This window comes from Charadrius vociferus, unplaced genomic scaffold (genome assembly GCF_000708025.1).
Source record: "Charadrius vociferus isolate BGI_N301 unplaced genomic scaffold, ASM70802v2 scaffold1064, whole genome shotgun sequence".
NCBI lineage: Eukaryota > Metazoa > Chordata > Aves > Charadriiformes > Charadriidae > Charadrius > Charadrius vociferus.
In genome coordinates, this window is record NW_009648143.1 from 60,443 (window position 1) to 78,883 (window position 18,441).

The 18,441-nt window shown below is 47.1% G+C and overlaps 1 protein-coding gene across 1 annotated transcript in view; it reads left to right on the forward strand.

Moving 5' to 3' along the window:
- Positions 1-18,441, forward strand: part of MEIS1 (Meis homeobox 1) — a gene marked incomplete at its 5' end in the record, with an annotated part of 109,400 nt that overhangs the window by 55,720 nt on the left and 35,239 nt on the right. The window contains one exon of the mRNA XM_009883931.1: positions 134-279. Coding sequence (XP_009882233.1) covers positions 134-279 — 146 coding nt within the window. The remainder of the gene's footprint in view (positions 1-133; positions 280-18,441) is intronic.

Consider the following 18,441-nt stretch of genomic DNA (forward strand, 5'->3'; position numbering starts at 1 on the left):
AACCCCTGGTGAATTACGGTGTTAAAGAATTTATACCTCATTTAAATATTCATGCAGTTTATACCCAAAGCCAGGCTTCGGCTGAAGTATATAAAGGTAGCATAAGTCAAAATTTGATTCACTATATTTACAGGTGACGGCTTGGACAACAGTGTAGCTTCCCCCAGCACAGGTGATGATGATGATCCAGATAAGGACAAAAAGCGACATAAAAAGCGTGGCATCTTTCCCAAAGTAGCCACAAATATCATGAGGGCATGGCTGTTCCAGCATCTAACAGTAAGTGAACTCTAGATCACGTATGCAAAATAAAACATGGAAAATGTCATAGTTGTGGTAGTCATAGAAAGCAAAAAAAAAAAAAATTAAAAAAAATAAATAAATACGTATGATGTTACTCATAGGTAGCTCAGGGAACTTTTCAGAGCAGAGTTGTTGTTGTTGTTGCCTCTTTTGCTAGATGCCAGGGGAAGAGCACGGAGTGTGTGGGGTTTTTTTTATGGTTTTGGGTTGGGTTTTTTTTGTGTGTATGTTGGTTTTAGATATTATTTTTTTTTTAGCTTTTCAAATTTTTTTTATTTAATTTTTTTGGGGGGGCCAGGGGGGAGGGGAGGTTCGAGTCGCAGTTGTTAACGGGACGTCACCGCAAAGTGTGACTAAGCTTATACTAATAACCTCGGAGACCTGTCCTGCCCCGCTGCTCGCGCAGCTGCGGCTCCCCTTAGCTGACGTGGGAATCGCTCCTTCCCAGCCGAGAGCAGCGCTCGGCCCCGGGTTCTGCGCTCCGGAGAACCGCGGTAAAGAATTGGGGAGCTTAAAAACAAAGCAAAAAGCGAACAAAGGCCTTATTCAGCTGTTTGTCAGAGATCGTCAGAAGCTGCACGATGAAAGGTCTGAATGTATCTGGTTTAATAGCAAAGTGTAATTTTTTTCTTTGAGACGTTCTCATTCCCAGAGTGTAAGTTTACCCCAGTATTTAACGTTATAAAGGGGTGGGGGATGCGCAGCTATTTCTGTTGCCGCAGCTACTTGTATTTTTTTTCTTATTTTTTTTTGGTTCCTGGGATTAGAAATCAAAGCTCTGGACAGGTGTGGGGGGTTAAACTGGATGCCGGAGCTTCTTTCGAGGCTTTATGTTGTGTACCACACCTTCTAAACGTTAGCCTTTAGCGGAAGTGTTTCTCACGCCATTCTCCTTTTTTTGTCAAATTGTGGCGATTTGTCGCTGGGTTTCCTCCACCTTTGGGGGTGGGGGGTGGGGATGGGGACGTGGGCATTTGGCCCCCGGGGTTTTCTGGCTGAGTTTTTCTGCGCCAGGAGGATGAGGGGGGTGTCTGCGGGCGGCGGCAAAGAACGGCTCTCATCCCGGTGGTTGACTCTCTCCCCTGCCCGTAGTTAGGGTCAGGATGAAACCAGAAGCCCTGACCGGCTTGCCCGGCCCGGCTTGGGAGCCCTGCCAAGGGTACGCTCATAAATCGGAGGGAAGCGCTCACGCACATCACCCCTCCATCCCCGTCCCCGTCCCTCGCTGAGCCAAGAAACCAGATATGTGCCATGACTCTTGTCAGCACGGGGATCAGGCGGGGGGAATCCTGCCCCGCGCTGTCCTGGGTTGCTATGAATGAACCTTCCTGTTGGAGCAACTCCTCCTCCGAAGCGGGAGAGGATATCTCCAAGTTAATCTCCGTCTCTGGCAGGCTCTAGGTCAGGCGTGCCCCAGCTTTGCCAGCTCCTTAAGCCCTGTCCCTGGTGCGTTCAGCGCATCGCTTCCAAAGCCGGAGGTCCCTTTTGGTTGTGGTGGCTCCCCAGTTCTAGGTCCTCACCCAAGATGAGGTGGCCCCTGGTGTCTATCTGCGGGTAGATGTGAGGTTAAGGACATCTGCCTCCAAAACGGTCCGGGGAGGCCGCGCCGGCAGCGATGCTCACACCGTTCTGATGCGGCCGGTGTAGGTTCTGGTTTGAGGAGATGCCCTGGAAGCTCTGCGGTCAGGACAAGGCGCACCAGGGGACACTGAGCAACTGCATGTCAGTCCCCCGTAGTTCCCAGCTGAGGATTTGTTACTGTTATTACTAGTATTAGTATGTTTTCTTGGAAGTGGCCTGTTGCCGGGTTTGTACTAGTAAATTAAACATTACCCATTAAACTGCTCGAGCGGTCCCCGACATGCTCTCAGCCTGGGCCAGCTACCACCCTCCAAACCCAGTCCTGGGAGCACGGCAGAAGATAGCAGGGGTAATACTCCCGAAAGACCTCGTGGCAGGAGGTACCCTCTGTTGAGCGTTTAGCTGCGTGGGCTTGACCTGACCCTGCCGCTGCCTTCATGCACAGTCTCAGGACCAGAGGATGAACCCTGTCACTAGGTGGTCTAGATTGGGTGTAGGGTCCAAGTGGCTTTTCACTCTTCTCCTGTGCGGTAATGATGCGCAAAGGAGAAGAGGAGGGTGCCCGCGGAGCTTGCTGCAGCGCTGGTAGCTGCTCTGGGGAGGCAACATCTGGACAGCTGCTTGTAAAGGTGGTCTCTTCTTCTGGAAGGCTCAAATACGGCAAGAATTCCCCCAGGACCTATGAGATGAAGCTGCTGCATTTTCTACCTTGCAGCACCAAGGTAAAGCTCGCTTGAAAACCCCACCATCCCAGCCAGGTGAAGTGTGCAGATTTATTGCAGGGCAGCTTTCTCTTCTTCTAGCAGCGTCGTGGTGGCTCCAGGCTTGTCTGATCAGCTCAGTAAAGCAGAATTGGTCTACCCGGTCCATCTTTCTCCAGCTGGGACCTCGAGACAGACCTTTCAAAACCCATCAGAACCCTAGGTGGGATCATGGATGGTTTCCCCAAATTAAAACATTGACTGGACGGCATTGTAGGTTCTTCCAAGCATGTGTCCCAGCTGGGAGTGCTCTCGCTGGAGCAAGATGGCACCAGAGAACCTGTGCATCCCGCAGAGCAGTGGGTCTTGTGCGCTGAGGAAGATGTCCTCCAGGCAAGCGCGTTGATAACATGGGGCAGAGTCAACACTACGGTTAACGCTAAAGCTATATAACACGTCGACAAGCTGCTTGGGGTGCTGTCCTCTCTGCCAAAAAAAGACCCTGGCCCAAATCGTAGCTGCAATCAGCACTGAGGAGTAGGGGGTGAGAGGCCGAAGGAATTAAGACTCCAGTTCATTTTTGGGGGGTGTCTGGGCCTCGTGACTGCTTTTGTAACCCTACACACGGGCATGACAGTGTCCCCAGCTGGGCTCCTCACTGAGGACTGGTCAGCTGAGGAAACTAGAGATGCTGTTTTATTTATTTTATTTATTATTGGCGGGTTTGGCCTTCCCTAGGGTGGACATGAGGTCCTCCCTAAGACGGGAGGTGAGGAGAGAGAGAGAAGGGAGGTGGTTCTGTTCAGGCAGGGGACATGTCCGGGCAGGCGATACCTCCCTTTTGCCCCCAGCGCTTCACCTGCCTTCGCTTTCCCCTCCGGAAAATGACAGGGATGAAACGAGCGGCGGTTAAGCGCGAAATCCAGCATCCCCTTGACCACTGGTGCTTCCTAATTGGGGTGTTAGTTGGGAGCCCTCCTTTGCTAAGGCAAATATTTCTTTTTTTTTTCCCTCACAATTGTAATATTAATACACATCAGCGGCATGGAATTAAACAAAATAGACAGTAATTGCTGTGTCTGTCATACTAATGATTAATGGCTGGAAAGACTTAAAATAAATGTTGGACTAATACAATCTTTTAAAAGTGTATAGGCTGGTTTAATTCCTTCTATACAGTTATTCCATCTCCACCAGTATTAAGTCTCCCTCTGTGTACCGACTTAATTTCCTAAGGTTGGTCCCTTAGTTCTCGTTTCCCACTCCGGAGGAAATTCTGTTTTTGTTTTTTTTTTCTTTATTGGAGAAAAAAAATCAAAGGCAAAGCCATAGCCTCTCCGGTTGTTGAAGTGTTTGGGCAATAGTTCCCGCTCAGTGTCACACTGCAGCCCCTCTTCTTCCCCCCCTGTTATTTTGACTGATGTGCAGAACTGAGTTGACGTATGCCCAAAGGGTAGGCAAGCGCGGATGCAGGCAGTATGCTCCGGAACACTTCAGGGAATAAATTCATCCAAATTGCCCTTTTTTTTTTTTTTAAGTTCCCCTTAGAATAATAACAACAAAAACCATAAGCTAAAACAATAGGAAAAGACGCAATCAGACTTACACTTAGGACTTTGCAGGGTTTGTTTTTAACCATTTGCTATTCTGACTAAATTTTGGTTAAATGTCGGGGGGTTTGGTTAAATTTTGGTTAAAGAGCTGCCCACCTTGGGCGCGCGTTAGACAAAACGTAGCTGTGGAGCTTGGTGGAATTCTTGATGGTAGATTGTGACAGCAGCCTGTAAATTTTGAGGTTCGTGAAACCCGTTTTTAGGATTTTGCTGTAAATTTGAGGTGGGAGGAATGCCCCGTTACTATTCGGAGCAAAAAATAAATAAATAAGGCTGCTAAGAGTTGGGTGAAGAGGTGAGGACATGCCCAAACTGTGCCCAGCCCTGTGCTGGGGCCGGGCTCCAGAAAGTTGCCCTTGAGGATAATTTGAGGGTGTGCTGCAGCACGGCAACATTTTACAGGCCCTCTTATTCTATTTTTTTTTTTAATTACTATTATTTCTTGCATCGCTTCGCGTTCAGGGATCAGATCTCACCACCATTTTTCAAGCAGATCTCCTCACTGTAATGTACGGCCCTCAGCAGGGATTGCAAAATAAGGGAAAAGCTTGGAGGAAGGGAAGGGGAAAAAAATAATCTTGCCTAAAAGTGGTAAATTTAATTGTGGCAAGAGGATTAGTTTCTGCTTCAACCCATGCTATGTTTTTGTCCCAGCAGTGGTACCTTTTGGTTGAAAACTGGAAGAAGGGAGTTTGGAGGGGGGGGTGTGTGTGTGTCTTTGTTCGCTCATTGTGAATTCTCTGCATCCTTTAAATCCAGCTTAATTTAAAATGTTGAGATTCAAACCTCATTTTGGGGATTATACGATGTAATTGGTTTGTTATATGATGAGTATTTGATGATCTTCACGTTCATCATCTAATCAGGCAAAAAAAAGCCATAAAATTATAATCCCACAAGATGTTTAATAACAATTTAAACTATTGAAGGCTTTATTTAAGCACATTAGGGGATTATAAACTACTTTTTTTTTAATGGTGCCAAGAGGTAGATTCAAGGACTTCAAACACCTTTTAAAAACAAATTGCCATGATTTAAAAAAAATGAATGGGCCAAGGATTTCTTTCATGTAAATCCTATAATTTAATCATTATTTTTAACTGCTTTTAAAACAATTTCCTTAAGAGGTTAAATCTTACCGAAATGGGAGGCTGAGCAGAAAGTAAAAGACGGAGCTGAAAGACGTTGACTTTACAGTAAAAGTGAAAGGGTTTTTTTCTATTACGTATCTGGATTTTGAATCTTGAATGAATTTTGATTCATTGCTTGATGCCATTTTAGTAAACAAGAAAACGTAGAAGAAGCGATGTGCCATCTATTTAGCAAAGCTGTTATTTGTATAAAAGAACTTATTTGGAGACAGGTATTTGAAGGAGGGACTTTGTATCCGGATCTAGCTGAGAAAATTAGTCCCCATCACTTCAAGGATGTTATTTTGATAGAAAAACACTGTTACGCCACTTAATTCTACAAGTTTTGTTTACATATGAATATTTTACACGCTAGCAACTTTTTAGGGTTTTCACATGGATTTCAGGTCTTCTTTCGTCCTTCCGTAATTATGAGATGTTGCCTTGAGAGGGGGAGCGTGGGGTTAATTTGGCTCCCTGTCCCTACTCCAAGCGGGATGCTTGTCTGGTTTTGGGAAGGAGTATAGCGAGAGGGCAGATGAGTACAAAACTAGGCTGCTGAAAACATAAAAAAGGGGAAATAATTGGCTAAAACCAGCGAGGATTTTCTTTGCTCTGCTCTCGAGAGGGTTTGGAGGCATTACAACACCCTCTTCCCCCCCGAAAGTACAACTTGCAATGGGTCTCCATCCTGCACCAACTGATACTCGCTCTGCAAAATGCCAGCGGGCTCCTGGAGCTCATCTGCGTAAAAGGGGTCATATTTCCATATATTGGGCTCAGAATGGGTGGTTGGGGCTGTGTGTCGTCCCCCCCTCCCTTATCCCAAATACGCAAGTCTCCTCTTTCACTTGATTTTATTGTGGGCAAAGCTGTAAAAATCTTTCTTCCACATCTGCAAGACTTCTTAGTGGCAGCTGTCCCGAATTCCTGGGAAAAGCCAGGCGGTTTTAGCTCGCTTTGGGTCGCCTGTGCACTGCCATCCCCTCGGGAAGGTGGGAGAGCCGGGGCTCCTCCTGCTCTCGGCAGCGGGAAGACTTGCCAGAGCGGCAAGCGAAAGCATCCATCACAGGTTGGAGCAAGTAACCCACCGTGAGGGTCCTCAGCTCTCTTCTGTTGGTGGAGGTTGGAGGGGCAGTCGTCTTCGACGGGAGAAAATGGGAAATCTTATTACAGGAGAAGATAATTATTCCGAGGCTCTGTCGGAATTGAATTGAGAGCTCCAGAAAGGAGGACAAACAGGATTTAGGTAACTTGGTTTGAATTAACTTCTTAACCCTTCGGCCCTCCCAGAGTTTGATGGAGGACACTGACTGTCAAAACCTTCAGCGTTTTCTTTAATCTTCCTCAAATTCGTTGCTTTGACCTGCCGTCCATCCTCCAAGGGTTGGTCCATTTTCTGATGTGGGTGGATTTGGGCATTTTTAAAGAAAACTGGCAGGTTTGGGGGGATACCCTTGGCAATGCTGCCGTTGCTCCAGTTGCATGCTTTCTTGGAAAGCACGTGTCTCGTGTCCTGAGATCTCATGCTGTCCCGTAGATTGTTTAAGTTGCCAGCAGTGAACTATGCTACAAACCTTCGGGTTTAGACCAGAAGGGAAAAATAGAGGGTGGTTTAGTCGGTTGGTTCAAGGAAACCAGATTCCTCACTTAGGCTCTTCTCACGTTCAGAAGTGTGGTGTAGTTACAAGATATGTTTTTTTTTCCGTATCCGTGATTCAGTCTCGTTTCTGATGAAGACAACCATCATGTTGTCTTAGACTACATGGTATGAGACATCTCCTCTTGGGCTCCTCGCAGGTCACAGCAACAGCAGTGGTCCAGGGAAGTATTTTGGTTGAAATCAGAGGGTAGCCAACAGCTTGGGCTAGATTTTAGGGAGAGAGCATCTATTCCCAAACAGCTATCGTATCGTTTTCCCGGTTTCCCCCAGTTTCCACCTTGGAGGCACTGTTGTGCCAACGCAGAAGCCACCAGCACGTTAAAGAAATGGAATGATTTGGAAGCTGCTGAAACCCATTAGTATTTACACACCAGAAGATTTTCACATCTGAGTAGAAGCGAGGGAATACTGAAAAGTTGAAACATGATAAACATTAATTCAGATGTTAAATTACACTTGCTCTGGTTGTACTAGAACTCCTTTTGTTTGCATAAATATGCTGGGAAATGAGTTTACCAGCAAGAATGTTTGCAGTAATAAGATTTTTTTTAAGTCAACAGTAGATGCTTTCCTTTCTTCTCCACCTTCTCCTTTCTTTCTGCATTTGCAGCTGTGATATTTTGCGTGTGCAACTTCATTTTTGAAATTGGCCTCGTGCGGTCAAGGCGCAGAACCGCGTTACGCGACGTGCTGTCTCGCTGCCGTCAAAGCAGACGGACGAAATTCAAGTACCGCGTTTTTGAAGAGGGGAGAGGGGGGGAGGCAAAAAGCCCCAGCCCCAATTTGTAAATCTGGAAGTACCCACGGAAATATTTTGGCAAATAATTTGCAGTGTGAAGTACACCGAAGGCAACAACAGTATCTTGGCAAGCGGTGGGTGAGCAGGAAATGAGGATAAATTCACGGGCTCGGGTTGTTCATTATTAGTTGTTTGTTTAGCTTGTCCTCTAACACGGTTGCTACAAAAGAGCCTATGTTGATTCTCAGATATGCTTATGTATAGAAGTGCCAGCATTAATTTTTTTTTTATTGGCAATCTCTGAACTCTTCAAAGAGTTTCACAGCGCAGCCGTGTAAGCTAGCGAACGGCTTAATCAGATCAGGTAAAGTGCCAAAATATGAGGCACCAAACCAGTTGGGCGCATATCTGATGAGATGTGTTAATCTGCGGTGTAAGATAAGCTGCCTTTCAAATGGGGTCACATTTGGAAGTGGTACATGGAGTTGTGTAAGACGCATTCCCTTCCCCTGGCATAGAGTACCCTACATCTGTTTGCAGGAACTTAACCCTTGTCTCCAATGAACCGCAACGGCGATGTTGCGGTGGATGTAGTCTGTTTGTTGTTCCGGGACGGGCGTGAGAAACGAGTTGGTTTTTTACCCGTTTTAAAAGTTTTGTTTCCCTTTTCCTGCGTTTACCTTCAGCTGCGCAGAAGCCGCATTGTTACAGCTTACACGTTTTTTCTCGTTGCCTATATTCCAGAAGCCCTAATTCCTAATATTAACTGGTTACGTTTACTGTCTGCCCGTCAGAATTACCCGCAGAAAGCCTTTCTCATGGAAGAGAGGTGTTTTTTTTGTTGATGGAAAGTTAAAATTTTCCATGGATGATGCCGTCCTTTCCCCCAAAACGCTCAGCTGAAAATCCGGTTTTCAATAGACGAGCAAACGTATAGATGGAGACTCGTCTTTGCGCTTCCCCCTCCTCACCCTGTAAGCTACAGCAGTGCTAAATATATGTGTAGAGAGAAGGTAAGTAGGCAGAAAAGAGTTTAAGTTAATATGTAGTTATCTAATTTACCTCGCCTTTTGCATCATTGCCTGATTTAGACCCATAGTCTTTAGCAGAGCGCTCGTTTCACTTCAGTGGTGGACCATCATTTTAATAAGGCGAGGTCTGGGAGACTTACCGCCGCATCTTCTGCTTTATGAACCAGAAACTTCTGCCCAGAAAATATTTCTTGGACTTTAGGTGTAGCATGAATATTCCTTTTTTTGGCTACTGGTTGACCTTTTCTAATCCAGCCTGTACAGAGTAAAACATTCGATGATTCTATGATTTTGGAAATAGGTTTTGAAAAAAAAAAACAACCATAAACCACCACCTTATTCTCACTATGATGCTCTGTACCAGTGATGGAAAAAGGGAGGGAGTCACGCTAGTGGCGCTAAACTGTCACTTGAGTCGCACTGGTAAAACCAAGGGTCTGCTCCTGATGGAAATATGTTTCCCAAGGACTTTTTTTTGAACTCTGAAGGGAAACGGTGGGACTCTACCCTGGGTGACTCCCTCTATTCACCACCTAAAGTCAGCTTTGAAGTGAAACTCTTCTTCCTAGACAACCTGTATCTGTGTCGACCAGAGCTTTTGGGGTCCCCGGGTGATATTTTGGGGGAGGTAAATGCCGTATGAGATGAATCCGGCCAACCAATTGCTTCGTTGGCGGAACCCTTACTTATTTGCCGGGAATTTTGTGTTGATGCCGGAGTTGCGCTGCGCTTGCGTGGGAATTGCGGAGAGGAGAAACCCTTCGTGGCGTTGTTGCAACCCACGCGCGGGTCCCTCGGTGCAGCAGGTTGGAAAACCCTGGAGAGTCATAAGCTGCAGTCGGGGGCCAAATAATTTTGAAGCCGGTAATAACCCGGATCTTAGGATTCTTATGAATAAAACGCAATTTTAGTAATGTTTTCATAAACAGCGGTAATGGTGGCGTTTTAGTAAACAGTGGCATTAGTTGCATCGAAATTGCACCACGTTGGCTTTTAAATTACTCCACCTGTCTGTATGAATAGGATTTTCAATGTCGAGGCACACAGACAGCTGCTGTTAATGTGGTTTGGTGGGTTGTTGGTTTGGTTTTTTTTTTCCCCCTCCCTGTGCAGCTAATGCTGGCAAATCTGCGGCCGTGGAGGCCTGGTTTCTGATGTAAAACGGTACCTGACCTGCCGGCTCCGGTGCTACAAAAGGAGCAGCTTTAATTACTAATGGCCGTGTTTTAGTTTTGTACTTGTTGATGTAAAAGATGTCATCTTAGAGCGGCGTCACCTCTGGTTCGCTTCCACCGCGTGACGGTATACCGGCTGCAATTATTTTCAAAATAATTTGCGTTCCTCCGGTGGCAGCTCGCGAGCCGGCCTCGTTAGCGCTCGGATAATTAGCAGGGGTCTGGCCCTCCAGGTCCCTCCGCCCCCGAGTCCCGCCGGCTCCCCCGCACCTCGGAGAGCCCTACCGGGGGTGAAATAGGAATTGCGCTTACAAATCCTGCGCCATTTATTAGGTGGGTGTAGTACCCAGCAATCCGTGGGCCGAATTCTGCCCGGGGACGCGGGTGAGCGGTGGTTTTGGCAGCGTGAGGTCCATGGGTGGACTTGGATGATCTGTAAGGTGCCTTCCAACCTCGAGGGTTCTATGATTCGATGAAACCCCCGGGAAGGCGGAGGGGGTTAGGTGGAGGCGAATTGGGGCGCGCTGCCTCGTCTCGCCGGTTATTAACTCAAGGCTGGCTTAACGAGGCTGATGCGCTGGCTGACGCCGTTTCCCCCCGGGTTGAGTTTGGGCGGGATGATGCGGTTACCAGCCTCGCGCCGGGCTTTAAAAGGGTTAAAGGCGATAACGGTGCCATTAAAAACCCAGCTTGCCAACGAGCTATTTTGTGCGAATGGTATAAATATAAGATACACTTGTCTGGCTCATTTGCAAGCATTCTTTTTGACTTCTTTCGCACAACTGGTGTTTTTGTGTTTAATTTAACAAGAAATGAGTAGTAAATGAAAGCTGCTGCCTGAAATCCCACTGTGAGCGTGTTTTGCACTTGGCTCCCCAGTGAAAAGGCAATTTGTGAAATTATGTGATAGAGTAATTAGATGAAGCCAGGGCTTCTGATTGTTGCCATGCTTATGTGGTAAAGGTTTGCTGGGGGAAAAAAAAAGAACCAACAAAAAAGCAACAACAACAAAAACCCCAACCAACATGGATTATTACCCTGGCAAGTTGGCTCAAAGCTTCTTCATTTATTTGTAAACAGAATATTTAGTGACCGCATAGGAAGTAGCTGTAATCACCAGCTCGTAAAGAAACCACAGCAGAGCTTTTGGATTTTTACAGAGTGCTCATGTAAAATTTAAGCTGGGAGGCAGAATCCCTGTTAATGTAATTAGGATCTAATTTACCACCCTTTGCACACAGATGTAATAATGTCTAGATATTTATTCTATCTTTAAGCACATTACATATACCTCAGTGCAGCAGTTACTGAACAGAAACAGGTGTGAGCACTTTCCGGATTCATTTTTCCACTGTAAACACACAGCGATTTAAGGGGAAATATTTACCAAAAAAAAAAAAAAGAGAGAGAAAAAAAACCACCAAAAAACGAGGGGAAAGAACGTCTGCAAATGAGGCAGTAATGGACAGTTGCCCTTTATGTACTGATGGATTTCTCAATGGTTAAGTAAATTAAAGCAAATGCTAGAAAAATCAATAGGCTTGCAGAGTCTTGGTTGTGCCTCATAGACTTCAGGACAGAATGACAGATGTGGTGCATATGACCCATTTAAGTATTAATGCTTGGGAAATTGCCTCTGCGCGCAAGGTTATAGGCCTAGAAATATTGTTATATTAAATTACAGACAATAATATTTTTAAGGATATATGGAATTTATACGTTTCAGTTTAGTTGTTCTTCGGCGTTACGTTCGCCCCGGAAGATTAGTTGCGTAGTTGTTTCTCTGGAATGGTAAATCGGGTTTAAAAAAATGTTCAAGCAGCGAATTGTCTTCCCAGGGCTGCCGCGGACCGGCGAGCGTGTTGCGCGCCGCGCGGGGGTACGGCGAGCACGTTAAATAAGAGCCACGTAGCCAAATGTGTTCGCTGGCAAATGTAGCATATAAGCGAATCTAAATTAAATATCGTTAAAAGGCAGCTTCCTAAATGGGGAGAGGGCTTGCGCCATACGTAGGATCGCCGTTAAATCGGGTTATTCTGTATGACTAAACACGAAGTAGAATACGAAGCGCGTGGTGGAGATGAGCTAAGTAAGGCAACCACCAAGTTAGGTCTTTCTCACCATCTTCTGCGCACACCACCGTTGGAAGGGGCGATGTTGCATGGGCGGGATGAGTAAAAACTGACCCCGCGCAGAAATTCTCCTAAAATAGAGACTTCCTGATTAATGCCACGGGGCAGAGGAGCTCTAGATGAGATCGGTGTTTGCCACCTCTGATTTCCATCGTTTCTCGCCGTGCTTCCACCGAGGCAGCGGGGAAGTAGACCGAGTTGATTGTCTCCTCGTGGCGTCCCTGGCAGGAGGACGGTGAAAAGAGCCGGGCCCCCTGATTTCGGTGTTGGCGTGGAGGCAGAGCAGCGCGTTCGCCAGGTTCGCTGTCGGTGACAGCCCGGCGCACCTTGCCAGTTATCCTGACTTCACCCCAAACGCCTGTTCCTGTGAAGGGAGCGGCGGATGTGTTTTTATATACAACTCCTGTGTTTAATATTAAAGGGAGCTTGAGACTTTCACAATAACATTCCTATTCCTTGCTGGAGCCCTTGTGTGGAAAGCGTCATCGTATTCCTTTCAAACATTAATTCTCATGTTTTACGGCCATTTGTGTAACAGATATTTTTTCCTTTCTGTTGTTGGTTGGTTGGTTGGTTGGTTGGTTTTTTCTTTATCATCTCTGATATTTGAAGTTTGGCTACCACTGTCTCCATCCTTGTTTTCCCTTCTCCCTGAAGCGTGAAAACTTGCCGGGGGATAAACCAAAGCATCCCCGTGGGGATGCTGCACGCCGCTACTGGCAGCACCAGCAAAACGATGACATTGCAGAAGGGCAGGTTCTTATTTTGGGGGCCCGTTGCGGACGTAGTTGCCTGTTGGGGGCTGGATGAGAGCCGCTGGTGCTGAAGGCTGTCATGCTGGGGCTGAGTGATGACAGACCCGTGCCGTTTGCCTGCATCCAGCTTCATTGCTATGGTGACAATATGCGGCGATGAAAGTTGCCGCTGAGGGTCCGGACAGCATCCTCCAGGGTTGCCGTAGCCGGCAGCGTCTTTGCGACAGCCTGTTCGAGACGCTCCTCAGCGTCGGAGCAGCGCCAAATCTCTCGTGACAGAAACCCCGCGCGGGTTTTTCGGCTACGCGGGGAAATCGTTCCTGGGGCCGTCGCCAGCCTCGGCACTGCCTCGCGTCGGGTGACAAAAATCATCTTTACCTGTTTTAGTCATTTTTATGTGCCTCGTGGTGGATTTCCTTGATTTATTGACGCACAAGCGAGGATATATTCTCTTTTTACAGCCCGGTGCTTACCTGCGTGGTGGCACAGGATGGCTGCGATCCTCCTCCCGCCGCACGTAAAGGATTAATCATCATTTAGGCGATGGGCACTTTTCTTAAATATACGTTCACGGGGCCCTGGTGAACGGGCTGTTTTTTTCCCAGCCAAACCAGGAGGGATCAAAGGTCAGTGGGAACACAGAAGCCATCAGTCAGGGCGGGTTTTTTTTGGATCCCGGGGCTGTCGGCTCCGTAGTCACCCCCTGGCAACCTGGGCTACCACCCACTTGCCTTCCCCACCACCTGGCGTGGAAGCAGAGCATCCTCTCTCCCGGTCACCCTAAAAAAGGTGCTGATGTAAAGTCGGCATTTGAAATACAGCAGGAGCATCGCCGTGCACCTCGTCGTTATCAAAGCCGCCTGCGAGCGAGATTAGGAAGAAGACAGCGTTGGCTTTGTGGCCAGTGTTCCTCTCTAGGATGCATTTTGAGGCTGCAACTCCATTTTTTGGTTTAGCGGCAAAGAGCCACTCAGAAAGAAGCAGCAACCCACTGCTGAAACGTGCTTCTATGCTTCTGAGTATAAAAGTTCGCTTTTAAAAAAATGTCTGGTATGGCATTTCCCTCCTTTGAGCGGATCGATTTATTTATTGTTTCCCCACCACCGCCACCACCACCTCCCTGTGATGTTAAAGTACATTTGGCAGTAATCAGGTTATCCTTATTAGAAGCCGCGGTAAAAGGCATAGTTGCTGAGTCAATTCCCTCCGTTTACTTCCCCCTGTTGAGCCTTAATGTGTCCCAGTCCCCACCCCTTACAGTGAAAACAGCATCAATTATAGGGCTGACAGCAGCCTGGGACTGGGGGGAAGTTGCTCCTCGGGGTTACTCATCTTGCACCAAAAAAACTGGCACTGGGCGCCATTCATCTCTTCCCCCTACCTACATTGATGGAGTAAACGGTGGGGTGAGTTATCACAGAGGGGGGGGGCAGGGAAAAGGGGAAAACTGAGTTTGAATACATCAGGGGCAACTTTAGGCTCATACGGGAGGGGAAGTAGAGCCATCCGCTGACGTGCCGGCCTCCCACCCCAGTTTAACATCGCCGCTGGAACTGGAGGGAGGCTCGGGTATCCTTCGGCCAGACGCTTTACGGCGCTGCTTCTCGTGGCCTGACCTGCAAGAGCTTTTCTGTTTTGGCAGCCGTGCTGGAAAAAGCAGCTTCGGCGCTGGAAAAGCAGCTTCGGCGCTGCCGCTGCGGAGGTGTGCTGGGGGCCCGACCCTCCATCAGCTCTTTGGGGTGAAATACATCTAAAACGCTACTCGGGTTGCGGCGGTTTGATGCCGTGATAGGTGTATTTGTTCCAAACAGCCCCAATCCCCTCTGGGGGGAAATATTTCAAAGCGAGATCTTCGTTCTTAAATATGGGCTACGGCAAACTTTTCACTGCCAAAACCTCCAGAAATACGAAAACACGGAATAAAAAATGGGTTTTGTTACCGTCAACTCCCCTCCCAGCGAAACAAAGCAAAAAATGGCCCAGCCAGCTGGGCAAATCCAAACATCGAAACCTCAAACTTTGAGATTAGTTCAATTTTCAAAGTTATCTTAGGGGGGAAAGAAAAAAAAAAATAAAAAATGAAAGGTTCTGCTTCCCTTTGCCCCAAAATATAATGCAGCCCTGATAAGGCAGGAGAAATTCCCTTAGCCGTACACCTGGCTGGTTTTTCCGCCCGGCGCTGCGGTTAGATGGTTGTCTAAATAAACAGAGATTAGGTGGAGGGCTTTATCTCCAAGCTGGCACTGGTTATCACACCGCTTCCTCCCACTCCCTCCCTCCGATTGTGGGTTGTATAAGAAGACTTAGCAAGCATAACTTTGAGGCGATAACCTTTGAGTGTTAGTTCAAGGAAGCTGGGCCGTAGCAACGACAAGGAAAAAAAAAAAAAAAAAAAATGGTGCAAACTCCGGCGCAGCCTATTCGAACGAGTGGTAATTTGACTGATTTAAAAGGCAGAACTACTCAGTGAGCTTTTTGCTCCGAGAGCCCTATTTGAATTTGGCCGGATCGATAATTTTAATATTTGAACAGCGGTAAAAGACGCCAGGAATGAAGTTGTGTTTGTTCTTCATATCGTCTCTCTTACTGGGAGGGGGTGTCTCATTTTAAACTTGGTTTAACAAAAGGAAGCTGTAACGTTTCATTTGGGCAGATTGCTCTAGCCCTGCGGTTGGGGGTTGAATTGATCTGGACGCAGCCCTGGAAGAAGCCACCATCGAGCATTTGATGGTAAATGATCTCCTCGTGGTGTTCTGCATGGGCGTGAAATCAAAACAGGTCTTTTCCGAGCGTACCTCGGCGTGCTGATGGACGACATGCAACATGCGAAGAGGAGGAGAAAGGTCTTTGGGATCCTCGTGACCCTAAAACACACACACACCCACACACACACCCATAACCAGGGAGAGGGAGGAGGGGGAAGACGACCACGCGCTACCGGGAGGCAATGTCATCGCGATGTTGGGAAGCCAACTCAGAGGGAACGGGTGAGCGCGGGCATCTCTGCCCTTGTCGTTCGCATTACCGCGGCGCCACGCGCCCAGTTACACAACGCGTAAAGGCGAGGGTTATTTCTAGGACAGATAATTGAACATTAATACTCGTTGACATTGTCGTGGGAATGATATGTCAAGCTGACAGGGCCTGTGTGCTTACATCTGCTGATCGGCCGCAGACGGAGGGGACGTTTGGCAGATCAGACCCGGGGCCTCGCTGCCGCCGAGCCGGGGATGATCCAGCCATTAATCTGCCATCTTGGGCTGCTTTCCCCCCAAAAAAGAGCAGTCGGGTCCCTGCTTTTTGGGAGTGGAGGGCGTAGTTCGCAAAACTCCATTGACCCGCCCCGACGCGCACCTCTGCGTGCGTAAAGATGTATATACGCAGATAAAACATATTAAGGCAGAGCATCCTTAGTGCTGCGTCCGCATGAGTGCCGCCGTTGTCTGAAACAACTGTTTTCAGTCTACTAACGTAAAAAATAAAAGAAAGCGGAGTAGATGGGAAGTTCCTCCACAGGATTGAGAGCGTGATCAAGTTTGGTGAAGTGTTTCTGATTATCTCTCTCTTAGGAATTAACCGACATAAAAACTGTAGCAGAATTAGCTTTATTTTTTAGCATTTTTATTTTTTTTTTAGCATCTTTTTTTGTATCTCTCTTCTTCTGGATGTCAGCAGACCCTTCAAGGCAGCCTGCTCTAGATAAAGTAGCTGCATTGCGATCGCTCTTCTCCCCCTCCCAGCCAAAATCCCACAAACGGTGCCTTTCAATAGCGTTTTATAACAAGTCTTCGGAGAGCTCGTGCCTTTGTCACAGTATTTCTACAGCAAGTCTTTGCCGCACAAGTAACCATTCAGAGGAACGAGAAGCAGACGGAAAACAATTACAGGGGCCTCTGACACCGGAGTCAGTTCTACTTTCTTAAAATAGGGCTAAACATCATGTTTGTAATGTCTCGCGTATACTTTGGCTCTGCATAAAATGCTATAAAATAGGGCCCTTGAGAACATCCATTATCACATTTTGGTTAACATCACAGATTTTAAAAATCCCAGTTGCACTGAAGCCATGAAATAAAGCTTTCATCTGTAAAGATCTAGTTCCTCTTTGTTATTAAAATAAATGAAGCCATTAAACAAAATATATGCATATAATAGTCAAGTTCATCATTTCGTATCATCAAAATGATAAATTTGACTTTTTTTTTTTTTTTTTTAATTGGAGCACTCATCTTAGAAAAGTTCCTGCGTAGAACAGGATCAAATGTGCCTGGTCTCTCTTCCTTACTTTATGACTTGTTAGTGGTGACATTTTTTTGGTCTTTAGCTACTTTCATTTAGGTCTTTCTAAAAGAGAGTTTTGTTCTGAAAGGGGGGGGAAGCAGAGAAGGGGATTTTAAACTTGATAGCGAGAACATTAATTGATTATATGTTATCATCCTCATCCATGTGCTGAAAGTGATGTGCCATCTCAACGCTTTTGCTTCCAAATATGTTGGTGGTCTGTTTTAAGGTGGTATCCGTGGAGACACACATCCACACATGCGTGGTGCTTGATGTCCTCAGACCTCAAAGGAGACCAGGCAGGAGAGGACGGAGGGGACGCTCAGGCTGAGGATGGGGTGGGCACAGCCTTCTTGCACCTGACTTTTTGGGGAAGAGCCCCCTTCCAAAAAATCCCTGTCCTGACCTCCTCCATCCATCATCCTGTAGAAGACACCCGCTGAGGGTCTCGCCTGACAAAGATGAGGACGTATCCTTTAGGCACCCCAGGTTTCGGCTGAGCTGAAGCTCAGCTGATCACCGTATCTACATGGGCGCAGGCAGCGTTGCCATTTCAGGGCTCGTCGTCCCCCCCCAGTATTGGCCAACGCCGACCACCGGCAAGCGCCTTGCTCCATGAATATTCCCAGTTTGGTCCCACCGACCTTCCGTGAGGGAGGATACGGTTTGGTCTTTGGAAGGTGTTTGAGAGCCAGGCAAAATCGGTGGAGAGCTGCGTCGACTTTGGCGAGGGAAAAGGTTATTTTTTTTTGGGCAGGGTGGGGGGAAGCCCTCCCTGTCCAAGCGAGGTTGCCAAAAAGGGAAGAGCCGCATCCTGGAGACCATCCAAGCCGGTTTAGTGAGGTTTTTCAATGGGACAGGAATCCAATATATAGTGACTCGTGGGGAAATGCCAGTTAATTTAGGGTTAAACCTGGAGATTTGGGGGAGAATCAGGCTGTGCTTTTTTCCCCCGCTCTCAGGAGATCTAAATCACACTTTTTTCTTTTGGCGCGTGTCCTTGCGCATATAAATATCATCCTGGGAATGCACGTCTGTCTTATTCTTAAATTCATTAGCATTGTCAGCCGGGTCTCTTTGCTAAGTAGGGTAAATAATTAATTAGAGCAGTTGTTTTCTTTTGGAGACTTCTTAATTCATCCCTTGGAGTTAAATTTTAGCCCAGGCTGGTCGGAAGGTCTGAATTTCTGCACAAGTCCAGAAGGTGAAGCCAGTCAAAGGGATTTCACACGCTAAATGGGTGTAGATAAATGAATTCGCTGGTCAGAAAGCAGAATTGCTTAGTCAAGTTTACCGAGTTAAAACTTGGCTGGATTATTCATTTATGCCATTTTACT